At 55.8% G+C, this 14,085-nt stretch overlaps 1 protein-coding gene across 6 annotated transcripts; it reads left to right on the top strand.

Annotated features, from left to right (window-relative positions):
• Positions 1–326: 326 nt before the first annotated feature.
• Positions 327–11,955, top strand: Ampd2 (adenosine monophosphate deaminase 2). 6 transcript variants are annotated; one of them, XM_047516651.1, is made up of 20 exons: positions 327–463; positions 626–764; positions 1,667–1,759; positions 5,490–5,620; positions 5,845–5,975; positions 6,305–6,373; positions 6,474–6,585; positions 6,889–7,075; positions 7,323–7,464; positions 7,581–7,670; positions 7,940–8,069; positions 8,248–8,442; positions 8,528–8,659; positions 8,812–8,975; positions 9,257–9,383; positions 9,477–9,640; positions 9,757–9,877; positions 10,205–10,378; positions 10,541–10,651; positions 10,780–11,955. In XM_047516651.1, exons 2-20 carry the CDS (start codon positions 755–757, stop codon positions 10,987–10,989), a joined length of 2,493 nt encoding a protein of 830 aa, XP_047372607.1. In that variant the 5' UTR covers positions 327–463; positions 626–754; the 3' UTR covers positions 10,990–11,955. The 6 variants fall into 6 exon arrangements, with proteins under 6 accessions (XP_047372607.1, XP_047372616.1, XP_047372625.1 ...); XM_047516660.1 differs by lacking the exon at positions 327–463 and having other exon boundaries at positions 473–764; positions 1,411–1,759; XM_047516669.1 differs by lacking the exons at positions 327–463; positions 5,490–5,620 and having other exon boundaries at positions 473–764; positions 1,411–1,759.
• Positions 11,956–14,085: the final 2,130 nt, after the last annotated feature.

Below are 14,085 nucleotides of genomic sequence, written 5' to 3'. Positions count from 1 at the left end.
CAAGGACAGAACTTCTGTTCAAAGTGAATCCCAGGATGAAATAACAGTTACGAGTTTATTGGGCCCTGACTTTGTGCCAGGAATTGTGCAAAAGGGCTTCACATTTAATCCTCACAATAATCCCTGCGAGTGAGATACATTCATTACCCCCAACCCATTTTACTAATGGGGAGGCTGACTTTTCGAACTTGCCCAAGACCCAGGGCCGGGCCAGGCCAAAAGTGGCGTGGAGGCCGCCCACGTGGCAGCCGGGAGGAGGAAAAATGGCGGGGGCGGGGCCGCCGGGCGGGGACGGCAGGGGCGGGGCCACGGACCTGGCGGGGCCTACGGCTGCGGAGGCTGGCGCGGCGCCGGCGGGGTTTTGGTGGGGTAGCACCTGTTGCGTGACTCCCCCTCCGTCCAGCCGTGGGAGTCGGATCCCGAAAGTCCAGGGAGTGTTGAAAGAAGCCAAGACGAATTCCGGGTACCGTTCTCAGGGGAGCACGTGGTCTGCCCGCCTCTTGAGTGCAGGACTGGGGGTCGGGACGCCGGGGTCTCGGAGGCCAGTCCGGCTGCCGTCGTCGGCGGGAATCCGTTTCCAGCCAGCTTGCAATTTTGAAAAATTGCCTTACTCCCCTCTTCCTAGTGCCAGGGCAGGGGCAACTTGGCCGGGATCTGGGCCCCCATCCCCTCTCCTCTCCCTCACCACCCGGGCTTCCCGGTTGTGCAGACTTTCGTGGGAGGATTCCCTAGTGCCCCTCGAGACTCTGGCAGCATGACCTCAGGTAAGTGTATGCGCTTGTGTTTCGGGAGGGAGTCTGGGACAGACAAGTGCTGTGGCCAGGACAAGAGGGTGGGGGTCCTGGCGCAGCACAGCCTGCAGAACCCAGGGACGTCGACCAGCTCCTCCTGGAAGGGCCTGGGGAAGCAGAATCTGAATATGCAAAGGACAGAAGGACAAGTCAGAAGAGTCTGGGGTCTTTTCCCCGGACCCCAGACTCGCCCCTGCCTCTTGACCTCCTTGCTTTCTTAGAAGGCCGTTTCTGCTGAACAGTGGAATTTTCCCAGGACAGGCCCCTCCCTCCTGGACTGGGATTCTCAGTTCTGCACTCTCCTTTCAGACCTGGACTACCCCGGGAGCTGGGGGGTCAGGTGGAGAAGAAAAATGGGGAACTCTGCCCCCAGAGGCACTGGGTTTTCACCAGTACACTTGCCTTGCCCTGAGAGCAATGTGCTCCGAGCTTGGAGGAGCGCCTGCTCAATTCCTATTTATTATTATTTTTTCTGCCAGGCTGGCTGGACCAGCTAGCCTGGACTTTGGCCCATTTGCTTTAGAGCCTGGGCAAGGGGTGAGGGTTCCTGTGCGGGGTTAGTGCAGAGCTGGGGGTTGGCCCTGCCGCATCTTATTTTATCTACCCTAACCCCCATCAGGCACAGCCACCATCAGTCACGTCACTGCGGGGACTGAGGAGGGAGGGGAAGAATAAGGGGCAGGGATGGAGGCCCCACTCCGCGAGGTTGCCTAGACAACATCAGCAATCGTGGCCAGGGCCTCTTCCGCCTGCGGGGTGCTGCTTCCTGCATCAGTCACTCCCGCTGGGGGCGGGGCGGAGGAAGGGGTTGGATGTGGCAGAGCCGGGCCCCAGCCGGTGCTGCTCAGACTCCTGTGTTGTCGCCTTGGCCCCAGCCATGGCATCGTATTCATCTGGCCCCAGCAAGCCCAAGGCCAAATATCCCTTTAAGAAGCGGGCCAGCCTGCAGTCGGCCACTGCAGTTCCAGGTGAGTGTGTGCTTGTTTCTGGCCTTAGGCAACTGGCTCTGCCCTAGCACCTTCTGCCCAGGTCCCTGCACCTCTTGGAAAGGGGCCCTTTCTCCTGCCCTCTCTCTGCAGTGGTGCCCCTTGATCTGGGTCCAAGAGATGCCTGCTTGGGAGGTGGTGTGCAGAGGGAGACTGGGTGGGGATGACTGAGGTTTCTATGTCAGAGATGCTGTCCTCTGTAACAAGGAGTGGGTGTGGGTGTGGGTGCAGCAAGAGGTGTGTATGCACACGTGTCTGCATGTGCATATGCTAGGACTGCGTGTGAAGTGTATGTGAATGGAGTGGGGGTGTGTGGGACTGACTGGTTTGCGGACTGGCCACCCTGATTGGTGCTTGTTCCTTTCCCAGGCAGACCCAGGCTGTCCTCCTGTGACTGGTCTCTCTTTCTAGGACCCCCTCCCTGGGGGTTTGATATTTGGGCACATCCACTGCTGGCCAGCATCCCAGAGCTTTGGGCTTGACTCCCTCTATGGTCTGCTGTTTGCTTGTTCCTGGCCTGTGTTGTGAGCCTCCTTAGGAGAGTGTTGCCCTTGGGGCAGAACTGTGTGCTTTGTGCCCTGCATCCTTTGGTTTGGTTCCCACTCTTTGGGTATCTGTGCACTGTTTGGAGCCTGTGGTGTGATATGTTGTGCTTATCTCAGTGAAGGCTTGGCTTCCTGGATGAGTGCTTACTGAGGACAGGTTCCAGCAGGCAGAAACCTGCCGTCTGCTGCCTCTAGGCCTTGTGGCTGAGCAGTGACCCTGCTTTGGTGACCAGGTCATTCAACCCTCCCAATTCCCTGCAGTTATCTGTACCTATATCCCAAATGTCTCTTTCCAGTATTTTCTTGTACCATTGAAGATGCCTGGTTGGAGGTCTGTAATGTCGTGAGGGTCTGTACTCTCTGTGCATGCTGCCCTTATGTTGAACCAGAGACCCTTGGGTGGTCAGGTGGTGAGAGCATCTGATACTTGGGGTCCTTGCCTGCTGAAGCAGTAAGTGAGGGGCTTCTGGTCTGGGGGATGGGTTACTAAGTGGCCAGAATATTGGAGTTGGTAGAGTAGCCCTCTCTGGCTTTTAATTGATTCGCTTGTGAGTGTGGGTGTGGATGTGTGGTACTGTGGTCAGGAACCTCTGGCACTAGTCTCCGGAGAAGAGACCAGTAGGTGCTGTCTTCTAGGCCTGGCCTCAGAGAGCATGGAGGTTACTGCCTATGTGTTGCCTCTAGTGAACCCCAGGTGGCTCTCTGCAGTGGCCTGGCAGGCTGCAGGGTGGCTCTGCCTGCTGGAACCTGTCCTGCAAACTCCAGCATTGCTGTGCAGGCCCCAGGTCACCCTGGTAGGAGAGGGTTTAAGATTAGAACTTTTGACTGTACTGCTACTGAACCAGCACAGACCAGCCCTGGAAGCCTGTGTCTACTTCCCTTGAGGAGGTTAGAAGTGTTCTGGGGCCATATCTGGGGAGTAGTATATAGGTTCCAGGCTCTTGGGCTAGCAAAGACCTTACACCCTGAGGGTGGGGAGGTGCCCATCTTTTCCTTCCTCTTCTAAGTAAGACATGGTGTCATCTCATCTCTGTCCCTGTCAAGTTCTACTGTCTTCACTGCCCTTCTCTGCTCAGTTGCTTTAGCCCTGGCCTGGGACTTTATAGAATATATGCAGAGCATTTTCTCTGAGTGCTGGGGCTGCAGCTAGGCAGGGCAGGGGCCGCTTCTCATCCGTTTATAGCCCACGCCCAGAGGTTATGAAGAGCCAGTAAGTAGAAGCCATATCATATGTGAGTCCTCTAAATGCTAGTCCCCTCTCCTAAAGTTCTCCTCCTGGAGGGTTTGTCCTGGCTGACAGTTAGGTGTAGAACAGGAATTGGAGGTTTGGGGGCCAAAAAGCCTCAGTAACTGACCCCTACTTAGACTGGTCCACTCATCTAGCTGTTAGTCAGCTCTTCTTCCCAGCAGAGACCATTTTTCTCCTAAAGGACCCCTCAGTCAGGGCCAAGAGGATAGTGGTGGGCAGAGGAAGCTGAACTGTGGTTGCTGGTTTCAGAGAGGAAGAGAGCTGCTGTCCCTTCTTTTTTTCTCTTCCTACCCTTTGACCAGCCAGGCCCTGCCTGCTTTTGTCCCCCAGGGCAATGGTTTTAAGGAGGCTTGGCCCCTCCCTGCCAGCTTGCTCTGGCCATATCAGCCTGCCTAGCTTCTTCTCCCCCTTGGGAGCCCTGTATCTGGCTGGGCCACCCCAGCACTGTAGAGCTTAAGGCCCTCTTCAGTTCTGGACTTCCTCTTATCTCCCAAATCTGATGCTCCTTCTTTGGGTTTCTGGGCCCCGCTGAATTCCCCCAGCCCTTGGCTCTGGCCATCCAGGGTCTCCCCTGCTTGCAGCTGCACTTGGTACAGCCCGTGCCGGCCCCTGAGCTGTCCTGGGGGACTGACTGCAGCTTCACTCAGCAAACAGGCGGGCAAGGGGCACAGGGCTGCTGGCTGGAGCAGCCTGAACTCTGCAGGTAGGGTTCAGGCAGGGACCAAGGTGAGCAGGGATTGGGTCTTGGATTTGGGACAGTCACCTCTCTCTTCCCTTTGTCCAGCTTGGGACCAGACCTGGAGTACTGGGAAATGGGCACAGAAACCTTAAGGCATGCTACCTGGGCAGAGCCTCTAATCCTTCCCTAAGCCAGAATAGAGAGGAGAAAGAGAGCTGGAGGGGTACACCCTTCACAGCTGCCTAGGAGAACCAAATTGTCTGTGGAGAGCTTCCTGCTGGGGAGGCTGGGGTGCTTGGCCCAGGCAGGGTCCTTCCCAGTGGACTGGTTGCTCAATCAGTGCAGCTCCAAGGCCCTTCCAGTCAGCTTCCTGGTGTACAGATGAAGAGTTCTACCCTTACCAGAGGAAGACCCCTGGCTTCTGAGACTCCCTTCCCCAGGGCCCTCCACGGGGCCTCCGGCCCTGATCCTGGGGCCTCTGAGTGGCGCAGACTGTTTGTGGCAGCTCCCTTTGGAGGGGCAGCCAGCAGTGGGAGGGGCAGGCTGGGGCCAAGCCACATCTTGGCAGCCTTGGGGTCCTGGGGAGAGGGCAGGCCTCCAGGGAGAAGGCAGTGTTCTCTGCCAACCAGGCCTTTCCCTTCCCTGAGGACTGGTTCCCTAGGTCAGAGCTGAGTGCCTGCTGTGGCCTCCCCTGTGCCCTGTAGGTCTGGGATAGCAGGGGGGCCCCCAGCCCCTTTGAGTAGAGAATCTGCTAGTCCTAGGGCAGGTCTGATCCTGGATCAGCTGCCCTGGAAGCTGTGGACTGGGATCCTTGGTGAAGCGACTTGATCCTTAATGAGTGCCTGGTGTATGTTTGAGTGTGTGTGTCTCTGTAGTGCATACACGTGTACACATGTGTACCTGCCTCTGGGAGGTAGTCACATGTAGATTCTCATGACCTGAGGAAGTGGGCCCTTGTCTGGGCCTCAGGTGAAATGAAATGAAGGTGTCCTAGGGGCAGATGCAGGACCTCCACCCTTGAGCCTGGGATGGCGAGGAGTCCTTCCCTGTGCTAGGCTGAGGGTGAGGTCCTTTGGGAGCCATTCACAGGCTCCTTCCTCAGCCTCTGTGGAGGGACTTCCCACTGTCTAGGCCTTGGCCTCCTCAGGGGCTGGCCTGGGGCAGGCAGAAGCCCTCAGCTTCCGGGGCACCCAGGCCCTGTCCGTCCCACCCTTGACCCTGGCATCACTGTCTCTGCAGAGGCTCGGGGTGGTCTGGGGGCCCCTCCGCTGCAGTCTGCCCGATCCCTGCCGGGCCCCGCCCCCTGCCTCAAGCACTTCCCGCTCGACCTGCGCACGTCTATGGATGGCAAATGCAAGGAGATTGCCGAGGTATCGCCTGGCACCCCCCACCCCTCACCCCACGCCCCCACCTCTGTTCCCACACCCCTCTGTCTCGGCTGTCTCACCTCACGCTTGGCTGTCCCCAATCCTCAGTCTCCCCCAGGATCCCCAGCTCCTGCTGCCCACACCCATGCCCAGGTTTTGCAGGGGAGGGCTGGGGCTGAGGGCCCAAGGGAGAGGCCCCCTGACCTGTATTGCTTCCCTCCTGCCAGGAGCTGTTTAGCCGCTCACTGGCTGAGAGTGAACTCCGAAGTGCCCCGTATGAGTTCCCCGAGGAGAGCCCCATTGAGCAGCTGGAGGAGCGGCGGCAGCGGCTGGAGCGGCAGATCAGCCAGGATGTCAAGTGAGCCTGGCTCAGAGCCTACTCAGTACCCCTCTGACTCTTTTCCTGTTCCATCCTCCCTTTGGGGTCCACCTGGGAGCACAGGTTTTGAGGCTAGGCTGCTGGGTTCTGGTTTTGTCATCTATCCACCCGGGTGGCCTAGAATATGCTGGTCAACTTCAGGGTCTGCTTTCTCACCTCCAAGGTGGGGTGAGAACAGCACAGGGTCCTACAGTCTTGCCTGTGGGGACCCCATGTGACAATATCTGCATAGCACCTAGCATAGTACCGGGCCTGGGAGCTAGAGCCACCCTCCTGTTCTTCTGACCTCTTGTTCCTCTTACGTCCAGGCTGGAGCCAGACATCCTGCTTCGGGCCAAGCAAGATTTCCTGAAGACGGACAGTGACTCAGACCTACAGTGAGGAGGGCAGGGGGCACACACAGGGGAGGTGGAGCTGGGGCCTGGCTATATGCAGTGGACTCCAGCCCCTCCCATGTGTGCCTCCCTTCCCCTGTAGACTTTATAAGGAGCAGGGCGAGGGCCAGGGTGACCGGGGCCTGCGGGAGCGTGATGTGGTGCTGGAGAGGGAATTTCAACGGGTCACCATCTCCGGGGAGGAGAAGTGTGGAGTGAGTGAGGGGCAGGGTCTTGAATTTCCATCTCTTCCTACACGTTCTAGGGGGCACCCCCAGCCTGGGGAGCCAAGGGAAAGGGCTATAGAAAGTGTTTCCATTCTTAACAGCTGGAGGGACAGAGGGTCTGACGGGAGCTCCCTGATATGCTGGGACCAGAGTGGACTACTCATTCCTGGGGTCCAGCCGGCAGGAGGTGGGGATGGTGTGAGGTCTGGGGAAAGCCACAGGGAGAGGGTGCTCATGAGTCTTGACTCTGGGTCAGAGACTGAGGAGAGTGACTGCATGTGTTCCCTCCAGGTGCCATTCACAGACCTACTGGATGCAGCCAAGAGTGTGGTGCGGGCACTCTTCATCCGGGAGAAGTACATGGCCCTGTCACTGCAGAGCTTCTGCCCCACCACCCGCCGCTACTTGCAGCAGCTGGCTGAGAAGCCCTTGGAGACGCGGACCTATGAGCAGGGCCCCGACACCCCTGTGTCTGCTGGTGGGACCCCTATCCCTATTGCACCCTAAGTGCCCTGGGTCCTGAGCTTGGAGCCCTTCTGCCTTGCCCATATCTCCCCACACTGAGGCTCATTCCAGCTTCTTGGCTCCCCAGAGTGTGGGTAGAGGTTGGAGTTGGAGCTGCCCTCTGAGACCTTTGATGTCTCATTCTCTCTAGAGCCTCTGAGCTGCATAGCAGCTGACTTGGAAGAGCCCTGGTCTTAATTCCACCCTTTCCACCCTTACAGATGCCCCAGTGCACCCTCCTGCTCTGGAACAGCACCCATATGAGCACTGTGAGCCAAGCACCATGCCTGGGGACCTGGGCTTGGGTCTGCGCATGGTGCGTGGTGTGGTGCACGTCTACACTCGCAGGGATCCTGATGAGCAGTAAGAGGGGTGTGGTGTGTGCTGGGGCATAGGGGAGAGACGTGGAAGGCTGCATGCCTTGGGAAGGGCTGCAGAGCCTGGCTTCCTTTCCTTACCCAAGCTCCCCCACATGCCAGTTGCTCTGAGGTGGAGCTGCCATACCCAGACCTACAGGAATTTGTGGCTGACGTCAATGTGCTGATGGCTCTGATTATCAATGGCCCCATGTGAGTTCTTTCTGGTCATTCTGCTCACCTCCTAGCCCAGATTGTCCAGCCCTATCCCTGCCCCATTCTGCCCCATATCTGTTACCTGGTCTCTTGTCTCTCTACCCCACCCCAGTCACCAAGTCCTTGACCTTCCCTCAGTCTGCAGCCCTCTTGGCCGCCTCCGTCCTGGACCCTCCTGCCTCCTCCTTGGGCTCTGCTGCCTGGGTTCTACCCAGGTTCCTCCCTCAGGGCCTGAGTCCCTGCCTTGCTGCCTTCCTACTGCCCAGAAAGTCATTCTGCTACCGTCGGCTGCAGTACCTGAGCTCCAAGTTTCAGATGCATGTGCTGCTCAACGAGATGAAGGAACTGGCTGCTCAGAAGAAAGTGCCACACCGAGACTTCTACAACATCCGCAAGGTGGGCCTTCACTTGTGGTCCTCTCTGTGTCCTGACTGTGCTCCTCTGTCCAGCCTCCCTCTCCAGGGCCTGGGATCCCTCCCAGCATCCAATATGGGGAGTCCTCTCCCATCTCACTGCATTGGCCCTACATGCTCTGGACTTTTGGTGGGCTCAGCAGTGCCATGTCCCAACCTAGGTGGACACACACATCCATGCCTCGTCCTGCATGAACCAGAAACATCTGTTGCGCTTCATCAAGCGGGCAATGAAGCGGCACCTGGAGGAGATTGTGCATGTGGAGCAGGGCCGTGAGCAGACTCTGCGGGAAGTCTTCGAGAGCATGAATCTAACTGCCTATGACCTGAGTGTGGACACACTTGATGTGCACGCGGTCTGTCCCCATGAATGAGCTGGGGGGCTGGGTCAGTGCAGGAGGTGAGGGTCAGTGTTGACCTGGGCCTGCCCGTCTCCCCTAGGATAGGAATACCTTCCACCGCTTTGACAAGTTCAATGCCAAATACAACCCTATTGGGGAGTCTGTTCTCCGAGAGATCTTCATCAAGACCGACAACAGGGTTTCTGGGAAGTACTTTGCTCACATCATCAAGGTATGGAGGCAGCCCTGCCTACTGAGCTGAGAACCTGGGTATAGGTGAGGTGAGGGGACAAGGGCTTGAAGAGATCTGACTGAATGTGCTTGGTGGATATGCAGAAGGCAGGAGGGGAACCTGGGTGTGGTATCTGTTCTGCATGTTTCTAGGAGGTGATGTCCGACCTGGAGGAGAGCAAGTACCAGAACGCAGAACTTCGGCTATCCATCTACGGGCGCTCCAGGGACGAGTGGGACAAGTTGGCACGCTGGGCTGTGACACACCGAGTGCATTCTCCTAATGTGCGCTGGCTGGTGCAAGTGCCCCGCCTCTTGTGAGTGTCCCTTGAAGTAGGAGGAAACACCAGGGCCATGTTTAAGGGGCCCGGACCTGCCTCCTGCCCTCCTAGGACTGTGAAGCTCTTTTTGTCTAGCTGAGCCCTCCGAGTGCAAGCAATGGCCTGCTCAGCCCACCCAGTCTACCCAGCCTGACCCACCCTGGCATCCCCACTTTCCCACTGTAGTTCACACGTTTCTGTGTTGTTGGGCCAGCTCTGACCCTTACCTTCTTTCTGGGTTAACTCCCACTGGCCCTGACCTGTTGTCTCGCCTACAGTGATGTGTACCGCACCAAGGGCCAGCTGGCCAACTTCCAGGAGATGCTGGAGAACATCTTCCTGCCATTGTTCGAGGCTACTGTGCACCCTGCCAGCCACCCAGAGCTGCACCTTTTTCTGGAGCATGTGAGGGAGGGGTGGTGGGGATTGGGTGTGGGCAGGACAGCCGGGCTCAGGCCCAGCCACAGTTCTGGGCTTAACCATGGGTTCCTGTACCAGGTGGATGGTTTTGACAGTGTGGATGATGAATCCAAGCCTGAGAACCATGTCTTCAACCTGGAGAGCCCCCTCCCCGAGGCTTGGGTGGAGGAAGACAATCCACCCTATGCGTACTACCTGTACTACACCTTCGCCAATATGGCCATGTTGAACCACCTGCGCAGGTACCTGTTCCACCCAGTACTGATCCTCTGTTAGAGGTTACATGTATGCTGAGATGGGGCTCAGGAGCCCAGGTGAGCCCCAGCTCTGGATCTGACCCTGTCTTCATGCCTTCCAGGCAGAGGGGTTTCCACACATTTGTGCTGAGGCCACACTGTGGGGAGGCTGGACCCATCCACCACCTGGTATCAGCCTTCATGCTGGCGGAAAACATCTCCCATGGGCTGCTTCTGCGCAAGGTCAGGGTCTATATCCCCAGGCTCCCCTCACAGTTGTTCATCTGCCTTTGAACCATTTGGGCCCTTTCAGAAACTCATCCTTCTTACCCTGACCCGAAATCGGATTCCTCCTTGCCACTATAACTGATGTTCTCCATCCCAGACTAGGCCCTTCCAGACTAGACGCCACCTTGGGTTCTGGCTATAACTTGAATTCTTATATCAGGTCTAGCTTAGATCCATCCTCCTCTATGTACTATCTGCTCCTGTGGCCTGGACCCCCCAGAACCAGCATGCCCTCCCCTGCTTCAGGACCATCTAACTGGCCCTCCTTTCATGTCTGTTCAGGCCCCAGTCCTGCAGTACCTGTATTACTTGGCGCAGATTGGCATTGCCATGTCTCCGCTCAGCAACAATAGCCTCTTCCTCAGCTACCACCGGAACCCACTACCTGAGTACCTGTCTCGTGGCCTCATGGTCTCACTTTCTACTGATGATCCCCTACAATTTCACTTCACCAAGGTCAGACCAGCACGCAGCTTGGGCCCCAGGGGTCTCTCTGGGTTGGTGCTGCCTCCTGCTGGTGAAATGCTATAGACTAAGGGGAAGCCCCACAGGGTAGGGTGGAAGCAGGGAGGGCTGCAGGGCCAGGTGCACCTGTCTGAGGCTTCCTGGCTTGTACAGGAGCCGCTGATGGAGGAATACAGCATTGCCACTCAGGTGTGGAAGCTCAGCTCCTGTGACATGTGTGAGCTGGCTCGCAACAGTGTGCTCATGAGTGGATTCTCACACAAGGTACTAACACCTACCTGCCTGGGCCTTGACATTGCCTTTCTCCCCCCTCTGCTTTTGGGGTCCTGGTCTTGTCCATGATATGTTTGGGAGCAGGCTGCAGCCCTGCCCATTACTCACACCTCCTGCAGGTAAAGAGCCACTGGCTGGGACCCAACTATACCAAGGAGGGCCCTGAAGGCAATGACATCCGCCGCACCAATGTCCCAGATATCCGCGTGGGCTACCGCCATGAGACCCTGTGCCAGGAGCTGGCGCTTATCACACAGGCCGTCCAGAGTGAGATGCTGGAGACCATCCCAGAGGAGGCAGGTGTTGCCACAAGCCCAGGACCTCAGTGAGCCTGGCCACTGCAGTGCCCACTCCATCTCAGCACCTTGACCATGTTTTGTTCTCAGACCCCTCCCACCCTGTTGTGCTCTCTGCATGTCTCCATCCTTCCTTGTTTCTGTCCTGCATGTCTGACCATGTGCTGTCCCTGGGCCACCTCAGTGAACGCAATACCCAGGGATCTGCTTTACTGTTGTCTTGGCTCAGGTGGTACCTGATGGCCAAGATTTAAGGGCTGGCCCCACTGTCGGCCCTGTCCTAGGATCCTCAGAAACCTGGCTGTCCTGTGGGTGCCTCCAAGAGTCCATAGGGACTTGGGAAGGTTGGCCCCTTTAGCAGACCAACATTGAACCAAGTAACCAAGGCAAGGGGAGCTGGCCCCTTTTGCTCCTGGGGGCCTGCCTGGGCAAATCTGAGCTTTGGCTAGAGTTGAAGTTTAGTCTCCTGTCCTGTTTATGTGACTGAGGGGCAGTTGAGAGGGCCCTGTACACTCTGCTGTAGGCATAAGCTCTTGAGGCTCTGTGGAGCTCTAGCAGCTATGTCCTGGGCAGAGCTGGGCTTGAGCTTGCTCAGAGTCTGGACTGCCTGGCCTGAGGTGATGGACTCGGGCCTTGGAGTTGCTCGACCACTGCCTCTGCCAAGTCACTGCCCGGCAACCTTTTCCGTTTTTTCCCCTGGTTAATGTGCTTCTCTGTCGTTAGCTTACTGTGCCTCTGTGGGAGGGGGCAACTGCCCTGTGCTGTGTCTGGGGCCACTGCAGCTGGAGGGTTCTGGATCTGCCACTGACTAGTCCGGGGTTGGGGGGTATCCCCTTTGTGGTCCCCAGATCTTTGACCAGCCCAGGATCCCAGCTGGCCCCCTGTGTTTTGTTCTAGACTGAGGCCTTTGCTGTGAAAAGCAGTTTCGTATGACCCATCTTTCCTAGTGCATGAGAAATAAAGATTATTTAAGTAACAAGGCAGGAGGAGTCTCTGTTGGGAGAGGGAGACCTGTTGGGGGTTCTGCGGTTGGGTGCCAGGGACATTGTGAATGGAGGACCAGCACATTCTGAGGGGAGCGACTTAGCTCGGGTGATGTGTTTGTGCACTTGGACATGGACAGAGGAAGCTGTAGGAGAGAAGAGACACCCAGTGGGCCCTCATCCACCTTGCCCCCTCCAAGTCTGGCCCCAGGTCTGGGGCATATCCTTGTCACACCAGCGTGAAGGATGGTGGCCCTTCCTACCTTGTACTTCATGTGCACTAACTTGCAGCCTGGTTGATGGGAGCATGTACCCAGGACTTCTGAGACATCAGGATCTGGGGAGCTTGCTTAAAATGCCCTTTCTAGGTCCTACTCTCAGGGTTTCCGATTCAGAGGTGGAAGTCATGCAGACACCAGCAACACACTGTCAGATTGAATGCTATGAACCCAGGATTAAGCAACTCTGCTTGTGTCCCACATCCACTGCACTGGTTTTGGAGCACCTCCTTGTCACAGAGGCTGCTAGAGCCTGTTGCCTGTGTAAAGAAGGAAAGTGTAATTTGCCCTGGGCTGTGCAGGGCCCTGGGTGGGCAACAGAAGACTGTCATGGTTGTTGTTTAGCTGGGAAGGAACTGGGGGCTGGCTGCCTCAAAAACAATTAGCCCTAGAATAGCTCGAGTTGGTAATTGAGGCCCTGGATGCCGAGCCTGGAGGCTGCGGGGCACCTCCTCCCCTCTGTTGGAGGCTCTGGCCCTGCCCGCCTCCCTTGGCAGGGGATGAGTGCCTGTGCACCTGGCCCCAGCCTCCCCAGCAGGTGCCCTGGGTACCCTGGGCAGAGCTCTCCTCATCCTCCTGCCTTCCAAAGACTGCCAGCCAGGCCTCCTGGCGAGGACCCAAGGCCCCTGATATGCAGAGGGCATCTGTTGCCAATTCATTCTAGGCATTTGCATACCAGGACTGAATGTTGGAGCTGGGGGATGAATGGGAGGCTGTACAACTCTGGCTGGAGAAACAGACTCAGGAGGTGAAAATGGCCTGTGGTTGAACCTAGATTGGGGTTGAGAGCTCTCCACCCCACCCTGGGCCTTGCCTACCTCCAAAACAATGCTTTTCAAGGGTGATGAGAACTGATTTTTCAAGGATATGTTTAATATAAATAACCTGTATCTTAGCTTTGTAAAATAGGCAAGCAGGATTAGAAGGTATCTTGAGAGGGGTGGTGTTTGTTTTGGTGTTGGGGATTGAACCGAGGATATTGTGCATCCTAGGCAAGTGCTGTACCACTAAACTTATCCTCAATCCTTTTAAAATTTTATTTTGAGACAGGGTCGTGATTAGTTATCTGGGCTGGCCTCGAACTTGAGATCCTCTTGCCTCAGCCTCCTGAGTAGCTGGAATTATAGCTGTACACCACTGTGACCAATTTAGAAGATTTTTCTAGATTATCCCTTAAAGACCAGAACTTCCTGTCCCCTGCCAGCATTTAGGACTTTTCTAGCAGTGAGAACTCTGTATTTACTCATTGAATTTGTCATTTAAATCAATCCTTTGACTAGTCAGACTCTTACAAAATTCAAAGGATTTCTTAGCAACCTCTCCACAGTTATTTTCTTTTTAAAAACCATTATGTTAATGATACAAATCAATGGGTTTCACTGCAACCTTTGCTTACATGCATGTATTGTGCCTTAATCATGTCCACTTTCCCTTCTGCTTTCCCTTCACCCCTACTCCATCTCCTTCCCCTGAAACTTCCTCTTTTGCCTTCAGGTTGCCCTGTTTATTTATTGTTTTTTAGTTTTTACCTATGAGAGGTAATATGCGATACTTGCCCTTGAGTTTGGCTTATTTTCTTATTGTAATGACCTCCAGTTTTATCCATTTACCTGCAAATGACATGATTTCATTTTTCCTCATGGATGAATAATGCTTCATTCTGTATATACACCATATTTTTAAAAAAATTAGTTATAGATGGACATGATACATACATACATTTATTTATTTATTTAGTACTGGGGATTGAACTCAGGGGCACTCAACTGCTGAGCCACATCCCAAGCCCTATTTTGTATTTTATTTGGAGACAGGGTCTTATTTTGTATGCCGACTTCATTTTCTTCAGATATATGACCAGGAGAGGG

This window comes from Sciurus carolinensis, chromosome 1 (assembly GCF_902686445.1).
Source record: "Sciurus carolinensis chromosome 1, mSciCar1.2, whole genome shotgun sequence".
NCBI classification, from domain to species: domain Eukaryota; kingdom Metazoa; phylum Chordata; class Mammalia; order Rodentia; family Sciuridae; genus Sciurus; species Sciurus carolinensis.
This window is presented reverse-complemented; position numbering and strand designations above follow the sequence as displayed.